Genomic DNA, 26,644 nt, shown 5'->3' on the forward strand with positions numbered 1-26,644 from the left:
AGGTTTGTTCCTAATTTCTCCACACTTGCCTCCCCATTAAATGATTTAGTCAAGAAAAATGTGGAATTTATATGGGGAGAGAAACAAGAAAATGCCTTCATAACTTTAAAGCATAAGCTTACTCATGCACCACTTCTAGCTCTACCAGATTTTTCAAAAACTTTTGAGTTAGAATGTGATGCTTCTAGAGTTGGCATAGGTGCGGTTTTGTTACAGGGTGGGCACCCTATTGCATATTTCAGTGAAAAACTCAAAGGTGCCTCTCTTAACTACCCTACCTATGACAAGGAGCTTTATGCTTTGGTTAGGGCCCTTCAAACTTGGGAACACTACCTTATTCCCAAAGAATTTGTCATTCATAGTGACCATGAGTCACTTAAGTATCTGAGGGGTCAAGGCAAACTAAACAAAAGGCATGCTAAGTGGGTAGAGTTCTTAGAACAATTTCCATATGTGATTAAATACAAGAAAGGGAAAAATAATGTTGTGGCTGATGCCCTTTCTAGGAGACATACTTTGTTAGTCTCTCTTGGATCTCAAATCTTGGGATTTAATCACATTAAGGAATTGTATACTAATGATCTCGAATTCAAAGAAAACTATACCCAATGCTTAGCAAAGCCTCAAGGAGGTTTTTATATTTCCGAGGGGTACTTGTATAAAGAGGGACGAATTTGTTTACCCCAAGGATCTATAAGAAAACTCCTTATTCAAGAAAGTCATGAGGGTGGTCTCATGGGGCACTTTGGAGTTGAAAAGACTCTAAGCTTTTTAAAAGAGAAATTCTTTTGGCCCCATATGAGAAGGGATGTTGAGAGGTTTTGCTCTAGATGTATAGCTTGTTTACAAGCAAAGTCTAAAGTAATGCCTCATGGCATCTATACACCCTTACCTGTTGCTAACTCTCCATGGGTTGATATTAGTATGGATTTTATTTTGGGCTTGCCCAAGACCCAGAGAGGCATGGATTCTATTTTTGTGGTAGTAGACAGATTTAGTAAAATGGCCCACTTTATACCCTGCCACAAAATAGATGATGCAAGCAACATAGCAAGACTCTTCTTCAAGGAAGTGGTTAGACTTCATGGTCTACCCAAAACTATTGTCTCAGATAGGGATACTAAGTTCCTTAGTCATTTCTGGAAAACTCTTTGGAGTAGGCTAGGAACTAAATTACTTTTCTCTACTACTTGTCACCCACAAACTTATGGGCAAACAGAAGTAGTTAATAGATCCCTATCTACAATGTTAAGGGCAGTCCTTAAGGGTAACCATAAATCTTGGGATGAGTACTTGCCCCACATTGAATTTGCTTACAACAGGGTAGTCCATAAGACTACCAAAATCTCACCTTTTGAGGTTGTATATGGTTTTAACCCTCTTACTCCTTTAGACCTAATACCCCTACCAGATTCTTCTCATTATTTTCATAAAGAAGGGGTATCAAGGGCTGAATTTGTTAAGAAATTGCATGAGAAGGTTAAAACTCAAATACAACAACAAAATGAGAGAACTGCTTTAGATAGAAGCAAGGGAAAGAAAGCCCTCATTTTTGAGGAAGGGGATTGGGTTTGGCTTCACTTAAGAAAGGAAAGGTTTCCTTCTCAAAGAAAGTCAAAACTCAACCCAAGAGGAGATGGTCCCTTCCAAGTCCTCCAAAGAATTAATGATAATGCTTACAGGTTAGATCTTCCCAGTGATTATGGAGTGAGTAACACTTTTAATGTGAGTGATCTTATTCCTTTTACAGGCTATGGTGAAGAAGATGAACCTACAGATTTGAGGACAAATCCTTCTCAAGAAGGAGGGGATGATAGACCATGGGCCAAGGGCCCAGTGACCAGAGCTATGGCTAGGAGGATACAGGAAGAGCTGGATCTAGAGAAGACTAATGGGCTTGTCAGGCCCAAGATAATCTTCACTTGGAATGCTCTATCATGAAGAGAAAGCCTTAGTTCTATTTGTTTATATTGTACAGTTTATACATAGTCTTGTGTATAGGTTATTTTTGCCTTTGTATTTGTGAGGCACTTTACTAGCTTTTTCTAGTGTTTGTATATTGATTTTAAGGTAGGTTACTTGGAGAGTTTAACTCCATTTAACCTCCCTAGTTGACACACTCATTCTTTATTTTTTCAGTAGGATAAAGGTGGTGACATTTAGCAAAGCTAGGGAGTGTGCTTAGAAATTGGGCCAGAGTTGGGCCTAGGCAAAATTTTACATATTGGACTCATTTTGCTCCTAATTTTTCATAGTTTGATTTAGCTAGGTTTCATCATCATATGATGAACCTAACTAAACCAAATCAAAGAATTTCAAATTAAATCAAGGAGCAATTTGAACCATGGGCCGCCTAGCTTCCTTCCTTCTCCTTGGCCGAATTTTTCAAGCATTCTTGCTTGAGTTTGAAGCTTGTCTTGCAAGCTTCTAAAACTCAAGCAAGGTTAGCTTAACCTTACCTTGGTTCCTAAAAGAACCATGGTCAAGGTTTAGCTTCTCCTAGAAGCTAGCTAAACCGTAGGAGTTTAAGTTAATCCTACCATGGTTCTTAATGAACCATGGTTAGGGATAACTTCTCCTACAAGCTACCATTCCCTATATATTTGTTTTTCCTACACTTGTACTCACTTTTGAACATATTTTGAGAATGAAATCAGATTTTCCTCTCAACTCAAGAGTCATAAAACCGTGGAGATTTCCTCTCTAAGGTTTCCTTCAAGGTTCCTTCAAACCTTGCCTTGGTTCATCAAGCTTCTACCTCAAGCTTGAAGTAACCGAACCTCATTCTTGGCTTCACCTCCATTGGAGCTTCTTCAAAGGAGGATTCAGAGATTCTTCAAGTGTCTACCTCAAGTGCAATTCGGTCCTAAGCATGGAAGAGTTGAGGAACACCAATCTTCCTCACCTAGTTCCATCATGTAGGTACCACCCCCACCTTGGAACAGCAACCGTACCCAGCGAAGGAGGCTCACCGATCTTGCCCAGCAGATCGTCCCTACGACCGATCTTCGGTAAGAACATTTGGCGCCCAACGTGGGGCCGATCAAGACAGCTCTTATCGGCCACGCTTATGATTTTCACCCGAAGCCATAGTATACGAGCTACAGACGACCTAGATCGCACAACTAGAATGGATAGCGAAGCAACACTGAGAAGACTGATCGAACAGGTCGAACAGATGTGGTAGCAACATGCCGTCAACCTGCAGAGCATTTGTGCCAAGCACGAAACTGACCTAGCAGCGCTACGTGCCGCGAATGAATCTGACCTAGCAGCGCTACGCGCCGAGAATGAGCGTATTCGCGCCCAGCTCCCTCGGTGCCTTTCTGATCAACCCCTTCAACTGAGTAATCAACACGAGGAAGAGGGACACTTGGTCTCTCAACCACCGACTGCACCCAGGGCACCTACCCCCAGGCCTGCCACACATCGGTCGCATGCGCCGACGAACAGGTCAGCCCATGAAGTCAACAACGTGCCTGCCCAGGAGGAGGCCAGCAACAATAATCTGCTCACTCTGCCACCACCTGGACACAGTCCCAACAGTGCGGACAAATCCAAGCATTGCAGGTACCATAGAAATTATGGTCACACAACTGAGGAATGCCGCACACTCAGAGATCGCATAGAGAAACTTGTCCAGGGGGGACACGTTGGACATTACGTCCAACGGCAGCAAGGCCACCGAGGAGGTCACAATGGACGAGGATGAGGGCGAGGTCGCGGTTCAGGCACTCGCACAAACCAACCCTCCAGATCCCAACAAAATGCTAGTGGCGCGGTGTAGGCCGAGGTAAGTCAAGAAATAGGGTCAGCTCCCTTACGGGGAGTTATCAACACAATTGCAGGTGGTTTCGTAGGAGGAGGCTCCAGCAGCTCGGCGCGGAAAAGACACTTGCGCAGCATCAACAATGTCCACTCCGCTACCTCAGCCCCACACCCAAGCACACCACCGATCACCTTCACCGACGACAACTACACTATCGTCTGTCCAAACTAAGATGATCCAATGGTCATCGCCGTGGAAGTTGCCAATTGGGAGGTTCACAAGATGCTGATCGACCAAGGAAGCTCGGCTGACGTCCTATACTGGCCGACGTTCCTAAGGTTAGATATCCCCCACTCCCTTATCCAACCTCACACAAAACCTCTAGTCGGTTTTGCAGGAGAACGAGTTCACACTCGAGGGTACGTGGATCTATTGACAACTTTTGAAACCTCTCCTGATTCAAGGAGAATCATGGTCTGCTACCTCCTCGTCGAGGCCAATACGTCGTATAACATTATCATCGGCAGGCCTACCCTAAACCAGCTAGGAGTCGTGGTATCCACTCCACACTTGACAATGAAGTTCCTAGGGAATAATGGGAAAATCATCTCAGTCAGAGCAAACCAAAAGACAGCTCGGTAGTGTTATGCCGAAAGCCTGAAAGTCTCGCCATCCGAAGAGCGTCGCAAAGGTGACCCTCCCACTGTAGCTCACATATCCCAGGTTGCCATCACTGACCTGGATCCAAGTTCGGAATCCCATGACGAACGGCCAAGTCCCATTGACAAGCTCGATGACCTTTAAGTCGGCAAACTCCCTGAACAATGTACAAAGATAAGCAGACAGCTAAACCCAAAGTTACGGCAGCAACTTGAAGCTGAAATCTCCAAGAATGCTGACCTCTTCGCATGGTCTAGCGCCGACATGCCAGGTATAGATGCTAACTTTATTTGTCACAGGTTGGCAACCCATAGAGAGGCAAAACTGGTGGCCTAGAGGAAGCAAAAGGTCGGCGGTGAGAGGCGAGAAGCTATCATCACCGAGACACAAAAGCTGCTGAATGCGGGCTTCATCCGCGAGGTCAGATACACATCGTGGCTGGCAAACGTAGTACTGGTGAAGAAGAGCTCGGGGAAGTGGCGCATGTGCGTCGACTACACCGACCTGAACAAAGCATGCCCCAAAGACTCATACCCCTTACCGTGCATCGACAGGCTGGTCGACGGAGCATCCGGGCACGCCCTCCTCAGCTTTCTAGATGCTTACTCCGGGTACAACCAAATCATGATGTACCCCGCGGACGAGGTGCACACGTCATTCATCACTGACCACGCCAACTTTTGCTACCGAGTGATGTCATTCGGTCTCAAAAACGCAGGAGCCACTTACCAACGATTGATGGATAAAGTTTTCCACAAACAGATTGGGCGGAACATGGAGGTTTACGTCGATGACATGGTGGTCAAAACCACTTCGACTGATGGTCATGCTACCGACCTGGCTGAGGTGTTCAGCCAGATCAGAAAACACAACATGCGCCTCAACCTAGAGAAGTGCGTCTTCGGCGTCCAGGGAGGTAAATTCCTTGGTTTCATGATTACCAACAGGGGGATTGAGGCCAACCCGGAGAAATGCAAAGCCATAATCCAGATGCAAAGCCCTCAGACTGTAAAAGAAGTCCAACGCCTGGCAGGAAGGTTGGTTTCCCTCTCCCGTTTTATCCCCAGGTTGGCGGAGAAGGCAGGACCCATCTTCACCCTGCTGCGAAAGCCAAAAAACTTCGAGTAGACAAACCAATGTGAAAAAGCTTTCAAGAGCTTCAAAGTCTTCCTCACAACTCCAGCAGTCCTCTAGAGGCCGGATCACCGTGCTGACCTCCTCCTCTACCTGGCCGTGGCAGAAGGCGCAATCAGCACAGTCATAGTACAAGAGAACCAGAAGGTGCAAACGCCGATCAACTTCATCAGCCAAGTCCTTCAAGACACGGAAACACAGTATCAGATGATTGAGAAGCTTGCACTGGCGCTAGTCACCGCAGCTCGGAGCCTCCGACCCTACTTTTAGAGTTACCAGGTGGTCGTCAAAACCGACTACCCGATCAAGCAAATCCTAAGAAAGCCAGAGCTAGCTGGACGGATGATAGCTTGGTCAGTAGAATTGTCCGAGTTCGGTATCAAATATGAAAGTCGCGGCCCCCTCAAAGCTCAATGCCTGGCAGATTTTGTGGCCGAACTGACTCTAACATCGGTCGACGAACAACAGGTATGGACTTTACATGTTGATGGGTCCTCCAATTCTAAGGGTGGTGGTGCATGTATTATTCTGGATGGGTCGAATAAGGTCACCTTAGAGCAATCCCTCAAGTTTGGCTTCAAAGTGACCAACAACCAAGCAGAATATGAAGCGCTTCTTGCAAGGCTAAGGCTGGCTCACGACCTCGGAGCACGGAGAGTGAGCTGCAACAGCGATTCCAAGCTCATGGTGGAGCAGCTCAGTGGGGCATACCAGACTAAGGACACCTTATTGCAGAGGTACTTCCACGTAGCCTCCCAGCAGATCTCCTCCTTCGAGGAGTTCACAATCCACCATGTGTCCCGCGAGCAAAACGCAAGAGCCGACCTCCTGTCCAAGCTTGCTAGCATGGAGCGCCCCGGGCAACATCGAACTATCATACAGGAAACACTGAACACGGCCAGTCTGGATGACAAGGTCGTCAACACCAGTGACAGTGCAGACCAAGGGTGGATGACATGGATTTGGAGCTACTTAAAGGAAGGGACTTTACCTCAAGACAAAGAAGAAGCTCAAAAAATAAGGACACGGTCGGCTAAGTTCGTCATCATTGGCGATGAACTATTCAAGCGTGGAATCTCCACTCCCCTTCTGAAATGCTTAGCTGAATCCCAGGCCACCTATGTCGTCGAGGAGATCCATCGAGGGATATGCGGCATGCACTCCGGAGGACGCTCGATGGTGACCAGAGTACTCCAAGCTGGATATTACTAGCCCACCTTGAAGTCGGATTGCCAAGCCTACGTATAAAAATGCAAGGAATGCCAGCATTTTGGTAATGCACATCGGTAACTGCCCAAAGCCCTCCACCAGATGATGTCATTGTGGCCTTTTGCCTAGTGGGGAATGGACATCCTCAGGCCATTCCCCCCCGCGAAAGGTCAACTCAAATTCCTCCTGGTGGCAATCGACTACTTCACCAAGTGGATCGAGGCATGCCCACTCGCCAAGATCACCGCCGAGAATGTACAGAAATTCACCTGGAAGAACATCATATGCAGGTTTGGCATTCCACATTCTCTGGTTACCGACAATGGTAGGCAGTTCATTGCGCAAAGTTTCGAAGACTTCCTCCGTGAACTCAGAATCAAACACCTCCCGACCTCAGTGGAGCACCCACAGACCAATGGCCAAGCTGAAGCTGCAAACAAGGTAATACTCTGAGAGCTCAAGAAGCAGCTAGGAAGCGCCAAAGGGCAATGGGTCGACGAGCTCCCCAGCATCCTCTGGGCGTACCATTGTACCCCCCAATCAACAATGTAGGAAACGCCTTACAGGCTAACCTATGGAGCCGATGCCATGATCCCAGTAGAAGTTGGAGAGACGTCCCACCGACGCCAGGTTTTCGACAGTGAGCAAAACGCTCAAGAGACAGCGGTCGACCTCGACCTGATTGACGAGCTTAGAGAAGAAACTCAGATTCATGAGGAGGCCTGTAAGCTTTGAGCGACGAGAAGATACAACACGCGAGTCTGACCTCGCTCCTTCCGGGTTGGCGACTTGGTGTGGCGACTACTAGGCGACGCTCGCAGGGATTCGTCAAAAGGGAAGCTCGCGCCTAACTGGGATGGCCCATTAAGAGTCACAGAAAACTTAGAAAATGGGGCATACTGACTGGAAGAGCTTAGTGGCAAACCCATCCCACGAACCTGGAATGCCACGCATCTCAAATTCTACTTTAGTTGAAATTGTAAGAATGAGCTGTGCACTCTTTTCCCGACTCAGTCTTTTGTCCCAAAAAATAGAAAAATGGGTTTTGGCTGAGAGGGTTTTTAACGAGGCACACCACGACATTAATAAAATAACTCATTTTGTTCATAGCTTCTTAATTTCACACTTTTTTATCATAAAATACTTTATCTTACACTGAGGTCGAGTTCAAACCTTAGTACGAATTATTTCATCTCACACCGAGGTCGAGTTTGAACCTTGGTATGACTTGTTCTATCTTACACTGAGGTCGAGTTCGAACCTTAGTACAAATTATCTCATCTCACACCGAGGTCGAGTTTGAACCTTAGTATGAATCGTTCTATCTTACCCGAGGTCGAGTTCAAACCTTAGCACGAATTATTTTATCCTACACCGAGGTCGAGTTCGAACCTTAGTATGAATCGCTCTATCTTACCCGAGGTCGAGTTCGAACCTTAGCACGAATTATTTTATCCTACACCGAGGTCGAGTTTGAACCTTAGTATGAATCGCTCTATCTTACCCGAGGTCGAGTTCGAACCTTAGTATGAATCACTCTATCTTACCTGAGGTCGAGTCCGAACCTTAGTACGAATTGCTTCATCTTACGCCGAGGTCGAGTTCGAACCTTAGTATGAATTGTTTTGTCTTAAGCCAAGGTCGAGTTCGAACCTTAGTGCGAATTATCCTATCCTATGTTGAGGTCGAATTCGAACCCTGGTGCAAATCACTTTAAACTAAGCCGAAGTTTAAACGTGTTTTCAAACCGCAAAAACGGGCTAAAGCTAAGCCTAAAACCAAATTCGGATTCGAGCGCAAAAACAAAATGTAAAAATAAAACCATCGAGAGCGCAAGATGAATACTCAGGAAAATAGTATTTACACAACAGGTTTATAGGTTCAAAACATGAATCTAAAAAAGCAAATAAGCAAAATAAGCCAAATTATTACAAAATCAGCCTAGCTGGAGGCATTGTCGCTCGAGCTGTCCGGGAGGTCGTCTTCCTTCACCAGCCTCCCAAAGCGCACCTCTTTCTCCACATGCATAGCAAAGAGGTCGACTCCAAGTGTAAGCAACCTCGCCTGACGAGCTGCCTTGATGAAGCCTTTCTTATGCTCGAACACGACAGCTCGCTCGGTCTCGACAAGCTTCCTCTCCAGCTTCGCCTTAGCATCAACCATCTGATCAAGGTCCGCCTTCAGAGCCGCGACCTCCTCTTCCTTGTCACTAAGAAGCACCTCGTCACAGAGATTCTTCTCAGTAGCTTGCCCCTCCAGCGTCGAGACCTCATCCTCAAGGGAACGCACTCTACCCCGAGAGAAGGTGGAAAGCTCCTGAAGCTCGCCAACCTGAGCAGCATAGACCTCGTTAGCCTTCAAGGCGATCTCCAATGATTTCTGGACCCTTGCGAGATCTCTCCTCGTGGCTTGAAGCTCGGCCTCGTTCTGCCTCTTAGCCTCGCCCAGGGCGGCCCCCAACGCTTGATTCTCCTCCTCTAGAGGCTGGACTCGGCCCTTCATCTTCTCAAGGTCCCCCTACTACTTGGACCACCTGTGTTTCCAGTGGTCCACAATAACCATCGCCCTCTGCATAAAGACCTCAGCAGAGTCAAGGCCCTCCACTATCTGGACCTTCTCGATCATAGCCTGATCAGCCGAGCGTAGTGAACCCTTGGGGTAGAAGGTCTCAACGGTCACCCCCAAACTCCACAATGAGTCTATATCCGATGAGGCCCTCACATGATCCAACCATGTCAAAGGGCGATCCTTGTCGAAGCGTTGAGCAATGTATTTACCCTTAGGGGCCTCCTTCGGTAGACGAGACGGTGGCGCCGAGGCTGCAGGGGTAGGCGTTGGGACCTCGGAGCTCGGCCCCTCTCTGCGAACCTCGGTGGGAGTCGGGGCAGAGGCCGCCTGCGCAACAGCGACAAAATTCACCCCTGGCGCCTCCAAGCTCGGTGCCACCCGGACCCTGGTAGCATTTGGCTCAGGCCTCGCCTACAAAAGACAAAAATGTTCAACTAAGTCACAAAACAAGAAGACAGGCAGTATAGAAGTAAAACCACAAGGAAAGGCACAAACCTCGGCGGCATGGGCAACCTCCTCAGAGGCCACTTGGGAAACTCCCTCAGGTGGAGGACTCCCAGTGAGGTCGACTGCACCGGTGTCAGCAGCCTTCGAAGTCACCTCCTCCGCATCTCGAGGGGCAGAGGTCCCCCCAACCTCTTTCTCCCCTTTCTTTCTTTTTCTGCGGGTCTCCAAGGGGGCAATCTCCTCCTCTTGAGGCTCAGGGACCTCGATCTCAACAATCTTATAGGGAGACTTCAACTCGCGCTACTTGCTCCTTCCCATTATGCCTACAAGAACAAAAGCCAAATGCATCAATGCATCAGTGAAAGAAAATTTAACAAATCCTAACAACTGAGGAGGACAAGATATTCACTCTCTAGACCCCTCTCCTTGTACGCCGAGTTAGCAAGCGACAAAACGAGCTTGCAATCTAAGGGAAGAGGAAGCGCTTCTAGGTCTTTAATGGCAGCAACATCCGAGGTCGACAATTCAAGGTTGGCCAACCCGTTAAACCTGACCGGAGCCTACTGCCAGTAGAGGGGGAACCTCGACAATCTGCCGAAATGGAACACCTCATCTTCCAGTGGGTCGACCTCCTTGGGCAGAACCCGAAAGAACTCTTGTTTGAAATTCTTGTAAGACTGGGAGTAAAGAGAAAACAACCTCCCAGCCTTACTCCCATTCAAAGACACCCAACCATAGGGAGGTACGCCCAGCTTCAGTTGGTAAAAGTGAAGAAAAATAGGAAGGGACAACCCTATCCCTAGGGTCGAGCACAGGACCTTAAAAGCCCTAAAAAAACCCCAACTATTGGGGTGCAACTGGCAAGGAGCCGAGTTGACAAAATTCAAAAAATCGCACTCAAATTAGGTAAAGGGAAGACATACGCCTAAATCCCTAAAGAAACACTGGTACATGTAAAAGAAGGGAGGGTTAGAGGTACCCCCATATATACACGCTCACCGGGCTGACAAGGTTCAAGCCGGATGAGCTTAGAAATGGATGATTCACAGATCCTATGCGACTTCCACATCGCATTGATCTCCAGGAATGACTTGAAGACGCTCTGGAACTCTCCGGCGTCACCCCTGACCCATTCGTAGCCAGAGATGACGGGGAAGGGTTCCCTAGGCTGGTTTCCCCTCTTTTTCTTTTCGACGGTGATCGTCTCGGCGGCCACTGCCTTGCCGCGCGCCCTGCCTTTACCCTTGGCCGGCGCAGAAGATGCGACACCACTCTCCCCAGCCATCAAGAAGATGAAAAGATTCGAAGAAGAAGAAGAAGACAGAGAAATCGAAGTACCTGGTACTTCCTTGACAAACGAGAGAACACTAACGAGAGATGGGGACTGGATTGCTGGAAATGGCGATGGAGAAGAACGAAGACAAGAAAAATGAAGACGGAGAGTGAAGAAGCGTCGAATGCAAGCCAGAGGAAAAAGAGTAAAGAGAAGGGGGAAGGGCGCGAGAGAGAGAGAGAAAAGGGGTTTTCCCAAAATTCAAACCGGACGCGACACATAGAGAGAGAAAGAAAAAACTGACGACACATTAATGGGACCCCATTATGATGGGCACATCCATCATTGCATAACCGTCACTTCCCATTAACACGCGTCCCACGCGTTATGGGAACTAGGTGACGGTTATGACACATGGCATCATGACAGACAGGCGTACGCGAAGGGTCACGGCCCCTTGTTGAGCTCGGTCTTAACTCCTCAACCCGCGGTCTTCGGAGCTCGGGGGGCTAGTGTACTATCCGTACCGCTATGCCGAGCTCGAGCTCGGCATCACAGCACAGAGTGACCTCGGACACGCGCCGCGCGACATCGACCAAGACAAGGCTCACCATCTAAACAGATTATAACCGATCTCAGGCCCAAGGCCCAGGAAAACCCTAATTCACACTAAAGTACGTGCATTACTTATACGAGACCCATACATCCACAAACACTAACTTTAGCATCGGAATCTCTTTTGCAGGTACCACCCCCACCTTGGAACAGCAACCGTACCCAGCGAAGGAAGCTCACCGATCTTGCCCAGCAAATCGTCCCTACAACTGATCTCCGATAAGAACACCAACTAATATTATATTTGGTTAAAAAACCAATGTGAAAATGATTAATACTTTCATGTAAAACTAAATAAACTAAAAGGTGATTTACCCTATTTTGTATTATTTGATTAGTAACTGAAAAAGGTTCATAACTTGCGAGGGAAAAAAAACTGAAATGTTCATAAATTACCTACTAGATGAAGGATTGGGAAAAAGGCCAAGTTAATAAATAGTTTGGGTTAGTCATTCTCCTTTGAAGTCCAAGGCACTCGGGCTCACCCCCTGTGAGTGGCATGTGGTTAATATTGGAAGTTGAAAATTGGGAAAAGTTTTATTAAACTTTTTTTTAAATATATTATCTCTCATTAATTTAAATTTGTTGGAAGATATAAAATTTGATAGATCTCACATTTTATTTAATGATCTTTTATTAATTTTGTAATTTTTAATAATTTTTAACTAATAAAAAATTAAAAGTGAGTCTGTCAATAGGAGTGTTAGATAGTATGTTGCTAATACTCCTCCTTATATATATGTTTTGAATAGATACTATTCATTTTCTTTTTTTCCTTTTTAGTTCCATATTTCATAGCTATATATTTAGATTGTGAAATGAAAGATATATACTTCCATTGTATTGTTTTTCCTGCAAAATTGACAAGCCAACAACATTCTTGTGTTGTGTGTCTATAGTTGGCCAAAAGTAGTAATTTCTCCAAGACCTAGATACAAAAGAGTGTAGATAACATTGTAAATTATGGATAAGTAATCATGAATTAACTAAAGATAAAATGTAACAAATAATACCAAACTTTTAACCTAAGATATCTCTACCTGTGCGTGTACTACGAATTTATCATTGTTTAATCACAAAATATAAATGTTACAAAAAATTTATAAGGAAAATTTCATCAATTAATTAATATTTTAGTGACTAATCTTGATAGATATTTTTCCATATGAGATTTTTTTTACCTTTTGTTTTGTTCGGGGTTAAATGTTTATAGTGTTTGTAAAGGTAAGAAAAAGAGGGTTCTCCAAAAAAAAAAAAAAAACCCTGACAAGTGGTTTAATAGTATAATAATAATAGAGTGAATCACCTATACACTGCCAGTGTAAAGTTTTTTACACTGACAATTAATCAGAGCCGTTAATAGTACTTTTTTCATTTTAATTTAATTAAATGAGCAGATGAAAAGACACTATTACGGTTCTGATTGACTGCTATTGTAAAAAAAATTTACACTGACAGTGTATAAGAGATTAACTCATAATAATAATAAGCATACATTTTGTAGAATGTTTTTCTTAAAGAAAGAAGAGGATTTGTCCGCATAGCGTTGGAGATGGGCCTTCCCCTTGTTCCTGTTTTCTGCTTCGGCCAGGTATTTCTTGTTCAAACCGCTCTCTCTAAAAACATATAATTTTAGTATGAAATCACTAATTTTTAGTATCTAAAATAAGGTAACTAAAGAACGTTATTTTAGAGATTTAGAAAAATATATAGCGGAATGAAATGTTGGTGACATGATATGACAAATTCCAATAAGTGTGACCAAAAATGATAACTTGACATTTTATTAAGGTGTCATATGATATTATTTCTGAATTTTTTTTTTATAAAAAACAAGTGATAATGTATTTTACCTTATCACTTATTTGTTATTAAGCTAAAAACCTATTTTGGTCCCTTATAATAATTGTTTGTTTCAATTTAGTTTCACTTTTTATTTTTGGTCTTAATTTGGTCCCTAATAAATTAATTGGTTGCAATGTCGGACTTCCATCCAAATTATTTAGACGGAGTTAATTGTTGGTCACGTGGATGCCACGTGGAAGCTACGTAGATGCCACGTGGAAGCTACATAGATGCCACGTGGATATCAAAATTTGTCATGCATCTGGAACCAGAATGACCCGTTCTGAAACTGGAACGGCCCATTCCGGTTGCATTCATGGTGTGTAAATTTTGCATCTAGAACGACCCGTTCCGGATGCATTATTTAACACCAAGGCGTGCAGTAGAATGAACTGTTCTGAAACCAGAACGGGCCGTTCTGGCTTCCAAAACGGGCCGTTCTGAATTCAGAACGGGCTGTTCCAGAATGCCAGCCAACATAGTGCACCAATGTAGTTCAAAAATCGAAAGCAAACCATTTACACATACACAATTTTTTTATCTAAAAAATAATATATTTTAAAAAATAAAATTATATTCTAATATATATATATATTTAAATTATCGTATGTATAAAATATAAATTTCGAGGAGTTATTCATTTATCTGATATTTGTCAAACTTTTGTACTTTCTATTTATTGTTTTTGTTGATAAAAAAAAATTAAAATTGTAAAAATTTATATCACATATTAAAAACATCTTTATATGATAAAAAAATTAAACTTAATTTTTATAAGATTTAACATATTTATTTATATGTTTTTATTAGTGTTAAATTATTATTAAGTAGGTTTTTAAGATTGTTACGTAACCAAACATTTTAAAAAATGTCTATGACAGATAAATATATAATATTTATAACATGTATTTTTAACAAAATAAATTAGGTTTAAATATGTTAAATTATAATATAACATAATCTGACCTAGTTTATTTTCATCCTTAATCATAATTGTAGATATAAAAACTTGTAAAAAATAACTATAATTGATATTTATATTTTTAAAAATTATATATAAAATTTTTAATATTACAAATATATGAATAAGTAGTGTCCTCACGATCTAAAATTTCTGGATATAACCATCAACCTTATGTGCGACATTCCGGAAACAGAATGGCTCGTTCTGGTTCCAGATGCATGACAAAAATTTGACATCCACGTGGCATCTACGTAGCTTCCACGTGGCCAACACTTAACTCTGTCTAAATAGTTTAGACGGAAGTCCGACATTGCAACCAATTAATTTATTAGAGACCAAATTGAGGCAAAAAATAAAAGTGAGATTAAATTGAAATAAACAATTATTATAAGGGACTAAAATAAGTTTTTAGCCTTGTTATTAAAATGACCCAAGGGAAGGGTAAATATAAAAATAATGATTTTAACAATTTTAGGAATGGAAGTTAAAGAAGCATTTTTAAAAAAACAAAAATAAAAATCCACTTATTTTACTAGAGATTAAATATGTTTTTATATCTTGCTTATTATTATTTTTATACAAAAGGATTTTAACTCATTACATTACTAATAACATGTATAAAAAATACAATAGGGTATATAATAAAATATAGTAGGACTAGCAAGGAAAAATAGTTATTCTTGAAATAGAATTAACCCTACATTAGCTTTTCCTAACAAACTCAACTCGAAAGTTAGTTAATTATTGTTCTTCATTTTCTTCACCCATACATATATACAAATTCATGTTGTCCCCATTTTTGTGCAATCTTTGTAGTCAAACACCTATAAGTGGTGGAAAGCTCGAGGGAAGCTAATTCAAAATCTTGCGAGGATTATGAAGATCATGCCATTGTTTTCATGGGGAGTGTATGGGTGCGTGTCTTTCTCTTTTTCATGTCAATTGGCTTTCTGTCCCTATTGTAGTCACTAGCAAGGGATTTTTGTTGATGAATTAAGGAATCAGCTATTTTTCTTTCAATATAAAAGATATTCATATACTCATTTAATAATTGCTTTTTTTTTTTTTTGAATCATTTACTATTGCGGTGTATGAAGCTTAAACCAATTATTACTAGTTGTCAAATATAACTTTATTAATAACATAGGTTGATCAACTCTTGTCTTCAGATCTCTTATACCATTCAAAGTTCCTTTGTATGTCGTGGTGGGTAGACGAGGGACGGAGCCAGGATTTCAATACTGGGAGGCCGAGAATAAATAATATATAATTTATAATAAATGAAAATTAAAGTATCAAAAGCATATTATCTGACAAAACTAGATAATAATTAACATAATTTAATAAAAATTATTTCTCATATTTACATTTGATAAATATATCGAACATATTGCAAGATCAAGTTATTCAAGTATGTACCTTTATTTCTTAAGTTGTGCCCGTCGTTGTTTCATGAAGTAAAAATCATCAATTATCATATCAGTTGTAAATCTTCGTGCAATCTCCTTCTCAATATAAACAATCATGTAGTCAGTAAGAAAACCATCTTCCATCTTGTTGCGCAAACTTGTTTTTATAATCTTCATAGCTGAAAAAGCACGTTCTGTAGTTGCTGTTGACACGGGCAGAGTAAGAACAAGTCGTATCAATCGATCAATTAAAGGATAAACATTTGATTTGCCAACCTCTACTAGTTTTTGACATAATTCACCAAGAGTTGACAAATTATGAAATTTGGGATCCTTTGGCACATCAAACTCATAATGTTGCAATTCATATTCCATATGAATCATTTCTTGGTCAGAAAAATCTGAAGAGTAAAATTTCTTAGCTAGACTACAAATATCACAAGCATTAAATGATTTGAATGCATCTTTAGGATCCAAAGCTACACTCAACATAAGAAGTTCAGTTGATTGCTCGCTGAATCTACTATTCAATTCTTTCAATTGATAATCTATCGCTGCAGTAAATATATCTACACGATAATGATGCTCAACTGTCACAGAATCCTTTTTAAGCCGAGTTCGAATTATGTCAGAGTAAGTAGCACTCATATCAGGAATTGGTACACCTCGGCTATTGCAAAAAGAGTTAACATTTTCTAAAAGAGAATCCCAACCAAAATCCCTTAACTTTTGAATTAGTGACTTTGTGCTAGAAACCAAACACATAGCATTCACAATGTCTTGATTCTTTTGCTGCAAAGCTTGACAAAGCTTGTCTGTGATTCCCATAATTTCTTTCATAACATGTAAAATGAAAACAAATTCAAAAGACATCAATACTCTGAAAGCATAAGTAGCATCACCTCGTTGAGAGCCAGTTCCATTAACCACCAAATCTTCAAGAACTGAAGTAGTTGCATTAAACATGCGTAGAAGGCTACATATTGAATTGAAATGAGAACTCCATCTAGTATCTCCAGGTCTTTGTAGTGTGCCAATTTGATTAGCTCCCCTCCCAGTTTCAATCTCATCATTTGCAACCAAACGTGCAATTTCAGTCTCATAAGCATCATGTAACTCATCATTGCGTTTGCAAGAAGAACACACAACATTAACAATCCTACTCAAGTTTTGAAAAAAAGCATGAACATCACTTGAATCTTTAGATGCAGCAACAAGAGCTAATTGTAACTGATGAGCCAAACAATGTACATAATATGCATAAGGACATTCTTGAAGAATAAGAGCTTGCAAACCATTTCACTCTCCACGCATATTACTAGCTCCATCATATCCTTGGCCTCTAATATTTTCAATGTTGAGATTATGATTAGACAATACTAAACAGATTTCTTGCTTAAGAGTGGATGATGTAGTATCTTTCACATGTACTAAATCCAAGAAGCGCTCTTTAACAAATTCATTCTTATCAACAAATCTAATAACAATAGCCATTTGTTCTCTCTTAGATTCATCTCGAGCTTCATCAATAATCAAACAAAATTTTGCATCACCAATCTCTTCTCGAATTTCATTTTGCACCCTTCTAGCAAAAACATTTAAAATTTCTTTTTGAATAGTAGGTGAAGTGTATTTTGCATTTTGAGGAGCATTCTCCAAGACAACTTGATCTACTTCGTTATTATAAGAAGCTAAGAGTTTAATCATTTCAAGAAAGTTACCTCGATTTGTTGACCACAAACTCTCATCACGTCCTCTAAAAGCACAAGCTTGAAATGTCAACCATTTAACCACATCGATGGATACTTTAAGACGCAACCGATTGCTTAGAATTTGCTGTGAAGTTTGCTTGTTCAACACTTTATCAATGTGGCATGATTGATTCTTGAAATCTTCTAAACATCTAAGAGCAGCATTGTGAACAGAATTAATATTTTTCCCCATGTGAGATAAAAATGCACAATCTTTTCCATTATTCACTTTCTTCCAATTTCTAAATCCTGCCGAAGTGAATGGACTTGGTTTTTTAGAAAATAAAAAACATGGAAAACAATAGGCAGCATCTTTTTCCGGTGAATATTCTAACCAAGAAAACATTCTAAACCAATGAGCTTGAAATCGGCGAGGATGATCTTCAAGACCTGAAAGTGGATACAAATCCATTAAAAATTGATATGGTCCAAACTTCACATACGCCCTACGAATATCATCTTGTTGATTAATAGGATAGTTCCAAATTTGTAAACGTTTTCCAGGATCGCGAATCAAGGTACCACTCTCAATTGTTTCTTGTTCAGTCCTCAAAGCTTTGGGAGGAGGTGGTTGTTGCTCATCAACTTCAGCAACATCATCAACATTTGTATCTAAATTTGAAATTGGTGTATTAGACAGTGTTTCTTCATCATCTCTCTCTTTTCTTTTGAAAAATGATTCAATAGTTGTCTTCCTCATCTTCATTGAACCTAAAAGAATTTAAAACTATAAAAATCATACGAAATAGGCAACAACACTAACACAGTAACACTCTTAACAAATTCTAATTAAATTGAGGGGAAAAGGGTTTTCAGCATAATAGCAAAGGGGAAAATATTAAAACAATTAAAAGAAAACATTCATTAAAATATTAGTAACAAAAAAGAAGTGTTAATTTACCTTTTGAAGAACTAAAATAAAAAGAGAGATTGAAGACGCAAGGATGCGGTGCAGGTGTTGTTATGAAATAAGAATCAATGACGAATTGATGATTATTGATTGACGTGGTGCAAGCTGTGAATTGTGATGCTAACTAGTCAATAGTCACTACCCAATCCTATTCCTATTGCCAGTGTTACTTGAGAATTGAGAAGGCAAGAATTGGAATGATCAAATGAGGCGCTACATTTTTTTAAAAAAAAAAAAATTCCAAAGTGATACCACATAGCAGGCCGTACCAGAAGTCCAAAAGTTGAATAAAAAAATAAATTTGGGTTATTCATTTAATTATACATATGAGTTTATATTAAAAATAGGGGGTGCCATATAGTAATATATATGTATATAAAAAAAAATTAAAATTGTTGGGGGGCCGTGGCACCCGTAGGTCCCCCCTTGGCTCCGTCCTTGGGTAGACCAATAGAGGTTGAGAAAATTCCAGAACCGACAATGGAGCAGGTATGTATGTATATACTCTCCAACAATATTTTATACTAAATAACATTCAAAATAAGCCACACACATGTCACATGATCCAGCGGAATTGTTATTTTAAACACCCCCTCCTCCAAAAATAAAATATTAGTAACATTTTTCTTTTGAGTAAAATTCATGTGGATCTCATTAATAATATATATATATATAGGTTATATTATCTATTTGTGTTAGAAAAAAAAATTAAAGTGTATTGTAATCACCTTAGTATTCACTTTCATCTCATGCTAAGTGTTGTCTTAACCATAATAAATATTGCCTTAAGTTGTACCAACAAATTTAGAAAAGTTAATAAATAAATGAAAGAAAATAATAATTTTTCAAAATTAATCTATTATTAATTATTTTTATTAGAAACAGTACAATATAACTACAACTTTTTTAAAAGATATTATTTGACGTATAAATGAAAAACATGTAATTATTACATTAAAAAACTAAAAATGACACTTATTTAGATATTCTTAGGCTAATATTACTAATTCAGCATGGGATATTGACAAATGTGGGTTGCAATTGAACTTTTTTATCTTCAATTATGTTTAGTTAATTGGTTTCAGGTTGCTAAAGTACACAACCAATTTGTTGAAGAACTTCAAGGTCTTTTCAATCGACACAAAGCTCAAGCTACGTATACCAACCTTGAGTTAAAAATTATTTGACAAGACCAAAGTCTGTTGGTCCAAGTGACAAAAGCCTAGCTAGTTCCTTTTAAGGTCTTGCATTGGAGTTTTATGAATGAATAAGTAGGCAATGTGAAAATAGTATACTGGCTTGTCCTGAATTATATCAAGGATCTAAACTTAAAAACTATTGTTCGGTAAGATCATCTACTACTAAATTTTAATTCTTTAGCAACATTTTCTTATTTACATTTGTTAAAATGTTATTATATATTAAATAAATAGGTTATTTTGCAACATTTTTAAAAAAAATATTATTATAGATAGAGAAATATTTTTTATTTCAATATTATTTTCTCTAATTGTTTTCAAAATCAAAGTTCTATATCGAGTAAAAGATTTTCACATAGGTTATTTTACAACATTTTTTTTAAAAAATGTTATTATAATTGTTTCTAAAATCAAAGTCCCACGTCGAGTAAAAAAAAGTAAATTTCTCTTATATCTAATTGGTACCCATAATTAAAGTCTCACATCGAATAGATTAAGGATTCATCAAGAGTATATATAACCATATAGTTATACTTAAGATAAATGAAATTTGATATTTTATATATAATAAGTAGTAATTGATTAAGAATGTCTTTAATCTTCTCTCAAAGGACTCTTAAGAATTTAAGAAGCATAGAAATATAATACTTGATAGTAATATATCTAAATTAAAATTAATTATCATTTTATAAAATTAACAAAATATTGGCAACATCATTAAAATGTACAAAAATATACTTTGCTAACATTTGAAAAATGTTGCCTAATTATATAAAAATGTTATTAAAAGTTTTTAGCAACATGTACTATATACAACATTTGATAATATGTTGCTAAAGTAAATTAGTAACATTTGTATATAATTAAGTAACATTTTTTAAATATTGCTAAAACTTGTTTGTGTTGTAGTGATGGTTAAACCCTATATTTAAATTTGTACATGTATTTATTTTCTACTTATTTTTTTTCCTTACAAAACGATTTCAAGATTTCTCTTCATTAATTCAGTTATTGCCTAATTCGCAAAGAGTTGATTTCATACCTTTCAAGTAACACTTCAAAAAAAATTATATTTATTTAACATGAGTCTCTAGGTTATTATTAGAAATGGAAATAGTCTGGTCTTAAGCAGGAGGTCTATGACTTGTCCTTTTTAAAGTCTCATTTGACCTGATCTGTTTAATAAAAAGAATAAGTTTAGATTTAAAAAAAAATTTATTTATATAAAAATCTTAGGCTTATAAAAAAGTATGTTAAACCTAATAAATCAACCTATTTATTTATATAATATAATAACAAAATAATATATATATATATATATATAATTAAAAATATATAAACAAGAAATTAATTTTATAAAATAAAAATAAATTCTTAGTATTAAAATTTTTTTTATACAATTTTTTTTTATTATAAGTTTATTACGACTTATGCATGATCAGTATACATTAATTAACATACATGATTACACACGAATTGTTCCTTCAATAGAAAATGATTTAATTTTTTTCCTATATTTTTTAAAATTTAAATTTTAATAATATTGAATAAATTATATTTTAAGAATAACTTTTTTGATTTTTAAAAATTAAGTTTATTGGTAATTAACATTAATAATTTAAATATAGGCTAATAAGTCAAGACATGCTTTAAAAAGACCAAGTCAGACCTATAAAAAAAACATACAATAAATAATAGGTCAGACTTAGACTTTGATTTTGTAAAACAGGCTTAACCTATATATTTAAAATCTTGTTTGTCCTAACCAATTCTCATCCCTAGTTATCATTAAAAACTCCTATTGTAATTATTGAATAAATGCATATTTTATAAGCACATATATAAGTTGTTTCGATAATCAAAGAGGAAATAAAGTTAAATTACTTTTATAAAAGTTGTCTTCAAAAAATTATATCGGAGAACTTATGCATTTTCATATGTGATCTCAAAAATAAAAATAAAATAAAAAGTATTTTGGGATCATATACAAAAACTTAACACACAGGCTATTGTGTTCTTTTAATGAAACATTTTGGAGATAAAATGGAGAATACATTTTGACTAAGTATGTCACCAATGCTTAGTAAGAATTTATTATGTGTAAAAGTAATGGTTCAATAAAGCAAAAACAAAAAAAAAAACTTAAGAATACATTTAGGCATATTAAAATCTCGAGAAATTTGCTTGAAAAAATTAACACTTATCTTGAACAGAAAGTTATACTTATTTGAGTACTTTGGCAATTACCTTAAAATATTGTTATACTTTATGAAAAAACGTGACTAAATTACAAAAATGTTATCAACAATTATGAGGAGAAGTTGTTGCTACATCTATAGCTTTTTTTTTAGCCGAAATTGCAAAGCTCCTCTGACAAACTTGGTTCTTGTTAGTTAAGGAGATAAGGTGACACTTAACACCTTTTGATTGACTCTTATAGATCTAGGTGTCTCCTTCTTGTCTTCTTAAGAGACAAGGTGACACTTGACACTTTAGGATTGACTGTAGACACTTAATTTTGTTCGGGGATACAAACAACAAGATAGGAGGACATCAGAGGGTCCAAAAGCCCAAATCAACTATTTTTAGTGACCCGGAACGGGCCATTCCAAAATCAGAACGGGCCGTTTCCAAGTCCGGAACGGGCCATTCCGTAAAAATAATAGGCTGGAACGGGCCGTTCCAAGCTCCTAAAAAAGGGTTAAAAACCTTAACCGGAACGGGTCGTTCCAAACTGGAACGGGCCATTCCGAGATATTAAAATAGCCTAAAACTCTTGTTTGGAACGCCCGTTCTAGTCTACCAAATTGTGTGTTAATCTTATCTATGGAATGGGCCGTTCCAGTTTCAGAACGGGCCGTTCTAGTTATGAAATTAACACATAACGACCAGATCTAGAACGGATCGTTCCAATTTTGGAACGGGCTGTTCTGGACCCTTTCTGATGCCTATAAATAGACAGCTTGGGCACAGTTCTCCGGACACCGAAAATTTCGTCCAAAACTCCTTAGAGCTCGAAATTTCTCTCTCTCTCTCTCTCTTATATTGTATTTCTTGAGATCTGTGAGGCATTTGTGTAGTGTGAAAGGTTGCCACAAAGCACCTAGAATTTCCATATCGGAAGATTTAACAAAGTTTGCTACGAGGTATTTCAATTAATCTTCTTCTCTCTCTTTTATTTCTTATTTTTGATAAGTATTGTTATAATAAAAACAATCATGTAGATATTTTAGAGTTAATTGTTTAATTTAAATTTGAAGAATGTAAATAATCATTAATAAAAGGGGATTTAATATTTATATTATTATTGTTTATAATGTTAACTTCATTATAAGGTACCGATTAAGGGCGTTGTAGGGGTGCTTAATACCTTCCCTACATGTAACCGACCCTTGAACCCAATTCTGGTTATTAAGGCCATTATTGAACTTTTTTAAAAACCTTTTCTTTTTCCAATGTTTTGAGTAAAATATTGGTGGCGACTCCATGAACTCATTTTTCAAAACCATTAATTAAGGATTAGTCTAGTGTCCGGGCATTCCTTAATTGAAGAAACTTTTAAAAGGATGTCTAAACCATATGTCGCGAGATCTGAAATTTTCGGGTTGCGACAGATGGCGACTCCACTAGGGATGTTTAAAGAGGGTCAGACCCATTTAATTGATGAAGTTAAAAAAATAAAAGTAATAATTTAAATATTTTTCCCCTTTACTTTGTTTGCTTTATTTGTTTGGATTTAGTATTTGTTTGCCTGTTTAAATTCAACATTTGTTTGGAATAAAAATTGTACACAATCCTTTGCACACAACAGTTCCCCCTACACCCGGGGGCATCAGGGTAATAAACAAAGGGAGTGGTTGATGTACGACCGGCCCAAGTTTGGCCTTGGAGCTTGCGAGCCTTGTCGAAAATCACACTCAAGGTGATAACCGGTTACTCTAGCCCAAAATACTGCGACAGACCTTAGAGTTTGCCAGGTGACGGCGACAGAGATACTGGGTCCCTATAATGGGGCACCTTGGGGGCCTTAAAGACCAGTGAGGTTAGAACCATCCAATACAATGCACTTTTCTCGACAAAGACCACAGACTAAGGATTTGAACATGATCGTTCGTGGGTGTACGTTGATTGAGCATGTGTGTGTGTATTTGTTTGTATTATTTTATTTTAATAAGATGGATTGGAATTTTAAAATAAACAAATAGATAATAAAGAAATAAAAAAATAATAATAAAAATTATATACCCTTTTGTTCATTCTTAGGTCATCATTCCATTAACATCATATAAGTAGTTTCTTTTTTAAAAAAAATGAATAAAAGAAATCTCATCTCCATGCATCATTTCCCTTTAGACAATAGAAACATGATAAAGGTTAGGCAAAAAAAATATGACATGCATTCTATATTAGCTCATTAATTTCATTCATTTTATTTTATTAGCTAAGGAGGATTAGGTTGCAATACGTATAGAAAGTTAAGAAAAGTGAATGCTCTAATATACGACAGTATCTGCGCTCTAAAGAAAAGTCCAAATCAATTTTTTAAAAATACTATGGTTGGGCCCTTGCTTTGATATGTTTGTTGAAGTAAGTCTTCTTAGAATCTAATATGAATTCTCGCTTAATACTGTCGAAATTTATTTGAGCATTCACAAATTAACAAATCAACGAGACTGATATTTATTATTCTCAACTTTCTCTACATTCTGCATTACATTCATTTAGAACATATCCCTCCTTGTAAAAGAATAAATAAGAATAAAAAGGGAAATTAACCTATGTGCGTTAATCGGAAGTAATGGAAGCAAGCCATGCATAAAGAGTTGAGGGTAGAGAACTCCATAATCATTAAGATGCCAACTCTTGCCCTAAGAGGATAAAGCCATGTTGTGCAACCGTGAAATCCAAGTGGAATGGAAAAATGACTAGGAATGGATGGATCCACACTCCTAACGAGTTGCAAGCTAATAAAGAGAACCTGAGGAGGGCGAATCCCTCAAACACTAAGGCAAAGTGAATAGAGCTTTCTTGAAAGATGATTTCAATAAGAGAGAAGCATTGCTTATTAAGAAGCTGCTAGAATGAAAACCCGCAAAGGGCATTCTAGTAAAAAAAAAAGTCATGTTTGTTCGAGATGAAAATCAAGAGACACCTTGGATGTTCTTCTTGAAAAGCAAGACTCCATAGAAAGCTCTATCATCGCTTCTACCCATTCCTACTTCTTAGGAAAGGCTCAGGATATGGGTTGACAACACCTTCATGAGAGAAAAAGCCAAAGGACCTCCCTCTACACGAGAACTTCTGAATTGTCACATCCAAGCAAGTGTAGGACTAGCCCTACAGTCAGACAACCTAGGCCTCTCTAAGGGGTAACCTCCCTATACTTCTTTGTGTATGAATCACAAACTCGGGGCATGCCCGGGCCCTCGAGCTACATTAAATGGGCACGTGTAAATTGAAAATTATATTTTAATGCCATACACTTTTCTACTTCATTTCTCTTCTCCTTTTTATCTACTCTAAGCCTCGTCAACAAACCTTAAATGAATAAGCACATTTGAAATAAGGATGTCACTAAAAACAATGGCTTAATGCCTGATAAGGAACACATAAAGCATCAATCAATTTTGGCATGACTTGTGGATAGAGGTCCAAACGAAATCAGTGCAAGGGGCATACCCCTTTAATGAAGGAGTGAAAGATGATCACAAATGCTGCAAAGACAAAAGCCCCACAAGAAACCCATTGAGAAGGCAGCGCAAAGATTAGAGCAAGGTCCGCTAGAGACCCACAAACAAAAAGGGTAGCCTAGGCAAAAGTGAGGATCAAAAGAAAATGTCTGTTAGGTGTAACATAGTAAGTTTAAAAAAAAATATGCCTGATTCAGTAGCCCAGAACGGGCCGTTCCCAAACTAGAACGGGCCGTTCCAAACTACTAAATTGACCTATAAAACGTAGTTGAGAACGGGTCGTTCTGGAGGAAGAACAGGCTGTTCCAAATTCCAAAATGGGCCGTTCTGGAGGGAGTACGGGCCGTTCTGGATGGAGAACGGGCCGTTCTGATTTCAGAATGGGCCATTCTACATGTGATTTTTGTACGTGATGCGAGGATGCAAAACGGGCCGTTCCGGATTCAGAACAGGCCGTTCTGGCCACTCCGAAACTTCTGTAAATAGGGGTTGGGGTAGTTGAGGAGAATGAGTTTTTAGAGAGAAGTTTTAGAGAGAAGGACTCTAGGTCTGTGAGCTCCTTTCTCTCCCAAATTTCTCTGTATGATTCCTTTTTTCCTCTAGATCACTAATGCCTTCTATCTTTCCTTGAAATTCAGATTAGGAAGCTTACTTTGGGAGGATTGAAGTTACGGGTTGAGCTTCAGAAGGGAGTTCTACTTCTTCTCAGTTATTGGCTATTTTGAGCCAATCTTTAGGTGAGGGAAGCTAGAATGTTTGTTATTTAGGTTGCATGTGAGTTTACAAACTCAATAGGTGCATGAATGTTGAGAATCCATAGATGGATTGAAGAAAATCTCATTTTTGGGGTTTTGTGAAAAAGGAGGATTTTGATGATTTTGATGCATAGGTTGGATGCATGTGAGATTTAAGTTTATTTTGAGTCGTATGGAGCCTATGCATTGTGTTTTGTGTTTGGATGTTTATGTTTATGTTTGGATGTTGGGCCAGGCGTGATTTGGTTGCGTCAGGCGTGGAGACTCTTAGGAGTCTCTGTCTCAAGGACACCGAGCCTAAGTTGAACGCGCCGGGTGTGGATGAGTTTTAGGACTCTCAGGTTTGGATTAGGCTGGGCGAGCTCAGGCTGCGCCGAGCGTGAATATGTTTATAAATAATTGATTTAAATTGATGCTTATGCATGTTTAAAGTTGAAATTTTAGAT

At 38.8% G+C, this 26,644-nt stretch overlaps 4 protein-coding genes across 4 annotated transcripts; 2 read left to right on the plus strand and 2 right to left on the minus strand.

The window, feature by feature from the left end:
• Positions 1-5,905: 5,905 nt before the first annotated feature.
• LOC145958003 (uncharacterized) lies at positions 5,906-6,775 on the plus strand. The gene is made up of 2 exons (XM_083074451.1): positions 5,906-6,031; positions 6,110-6,775. The coding sequence occupies exons 1-2, from the start codon at positions 5,906-5,908 to the stop codon at positions 6,773-6,775; spliced, it is 792 nt and encodes a 263-aa protein (XP_082930577.1).
• A 38-nt stretch (positions 6,776-6,813) lies between these two features.
• Positions 6,814-7,507, plus strand: LOC145958004 (uncharacterized). Its single transcript, XM_083074452.1, has 3 exons — positions 6,814-6,836; positions 7,063-7,213; positions 7,325-7,507. Exons 1-3 carry the CDS (start codon positions 6,814-6,816, stop codon positions 7,505-7,507), a joined length of 357 nt encoding a protein of 118 aa, XP_082930578.1.
• Positions 7,508-15,905: 8,398 nt separating this feature from the next.
• Positions 15,906-17,191, minus strand: LOC145958005 (uncharacterized). The gene is made up of 2 exons (XM_083074453.1): positions 17,145-17,191; positions 15,906-17,052 (listed from the first exon to the last, which is right to left on the minus strand). Exons 1-2 carry the CDS (start codon positions 17,189-17,191, stop codon positions 15,906-15,908), a joined length of 1,194 nt encoding a protein of 397 aa, XP_082930579.1.
• Positions 16,597-18,574, minus strand: LOC145958318 (uncharacterized). Its single transcript, XM_083075248.1, has 2 exons — positions 18,546-18,574; positions 16,597-18,355 (listed from the first exon to the last, which is right to left on the minus strand). Exon 2 carries the CDS (start codon positions 18,348-18,350, stop codon positions 17,193-17,195), a length of 1,158 nt encoding a protein of 385 aa, XP_082931374.1. The 5' UTR covers positions 18,351-18,355; positions 18,546-18,574; the 3' UTR covers positions 16,597-17,192.
• Between the last annotated feature and the right edge of the window lie 8,070 nt (positions 18,575-26,644).

This window comes from Cajanus cajan, chromosome 5 (genome assembly GCF_000230855.2).
Source record: "Cajanus cajan strain Asha chromosome 5, NIPB_CcT2T_4, whole genome shotgun sequence".
In the NCBI taxonomy this organism is placed as follows: Eukaryota; Viridiplantae; Streptophyta; class Magnoliopsida; order Fabales; family Fabaceae; genus Cajanus; species Cajanus cajan.

Excerpts from the sequence above, each read along its gene's own strand:
- LOC145958004 (XM_083074452.1), top strand. The coding sequence starts at position 6,814 with ATGCAAGGAATGCCAGCATTTTG. Across the intron at positions 6,837-7,062 it reads CAAGGAATGCCAGCATTTTG|GTTTGGCATTCCACATTCTC; the intron begins GTAATGCACATC and ends CATCATATGCAG. Across the intron at positions 7,214-7,324 it reads AAGCTGAAGCTGCAAACAAG|GAAACGCCTTACAGGCTAAC; the intron begins GTAATACTCTGA and ends TCAACAATGTAG.
- LOC145958003 (XM_083074451.1), top strand. The coding sequence starts at position 5,906 with ATGATAGCTTGGTCAGTAGAATTGTCCGAGTTCGGTATCAAATATGAA. Across the intron at positions 6,032-6,109 it reads CATCGGTCGACGAACAACAG|GTCACCTTAGAGCAATCCCT; the intron begins GTATGGACTTTA and ends GGGTCGAATAAG.
- LOC145958005 (XM_083074453.1), bottom strand. The coding sequence starts at position 17,191 with ATGGTTTGCAAGCTCTTATTCTTCAAGAATGTCCTTATGCATATTAT. Across the intron at positions 17,053-17,144 it reads AATGTCCTTATGCATATTAT|GATTGTTAATGTTGTGTGTT; the intron begins GTACATTGTTTG and ends AAACTTGAGTAG.
- LOC145958318 (XM_083075248.1), bottom strand. The coding sequence starts at position 18,350 with ATGAAGATGAGGAAGACAACTATTGAATCATTTTTCAAAAGAAAAGAG.